Here is a 786-nt window from a genome sequence, read left to right as displayed (position 1 = left end):
CAAACAGAGCACTTACTCAAACGTCATGTACAACATGTATACATGTAATTAAATGCCTGCAGTGTATTAATTGATGTGTTTGTTGTATTTGTCAGAGCGGAGCAGGACGATCCTGCCGGAGTTCAGCTCTACCCAGTGGAGATGGTCTCAGTGGAAGAGTCACTCAAGTAAGACTTTGTGTTTGGCTTGCAGGTGATCTAGCATGGCCAGACCTTCCTCCTCAGCGCTGCAGAGGAAGGTCCGGCCAGTCTACAAAGCATTCTGGGATGGGAGAAAAACGTGCTTTGGTTTAATGGCATTACTTTAAACCAATCACAATCGTCTTGGGCGGTGCCACTGCTGGTTACTTTTGCTCACTTTACTTTACAATACCTTTTATATAATATCACTTTACATCAATGTTTCCCAAACTTAGGGTCGGGACCCAAAATGGGTCGCAGACCCGTTTTATTGGGTCGCCAATTGGCAGAGTAAAATCAGCTCATCTTATTGAATGGTTCTTTTTTGCCCTACGGTCTGTTCAGCTCGTGCTGTGGGAGGGGAGGGGGGGGGGGTTCTCTCTTCTCTTATCCTAGGAGGATAAGAACATGAGTTGAGAAAGGGGTGAGACACAGAAAGGAGAATAGAGACTTTTTCTGTTTTTGTTTACTTTTATAATGGAATAAATATACTTCATATACATTTAAATTCATGGTTTTTTCCGTCTTTTGTCCACAGTTTAAAAATGCAGATGTTACATTGATTCATGGTGTATTTTTGTAAATTTGGGTCCCGGGGAGACACTAA

At 42.5% G+C, this 786-nt stretch overlaps 1 protein-coding gene across 1 annotated transcript in view; it reads left to right on the top strand.

Moving 5' to 3' along the window:
• lrch1 (leucine-rich repeats and calponin homology (CH) domain containing 1) overlaps positions 1-786 on the top strand; it is a gene marked incomplete in the record, with an annotated part of 222,442 nt that overhangs the window by 122,361 nt on the left and 99,295 nt on the right. The window contains 1 exon segment of the mRNA XM_032512767.1: positions 96-167. Coding sequence (XP_032368658.1) covers positions 96-167 — 72 coding nt within the window.

This window comes from Etheostoma spectabile, chromosome 4 (genome assembly GCF_008692095.1).
Source record: "Etheostoma spectabile isolate EspeVRDwgs_2016 chromosome 4, UIUC_Espe_1.0, whole genome shotgun sequence".
NCBI lineage: Eukaryota > Metazoa > Chordata > Actinopteri > Perciformes > Percidae > Etheostoma > Etheostoma spectabile.
Note: the sequence above shows the minus strand (reverse complement) of the source record. Positions and strands in the feature narration are given on the sequence as shown.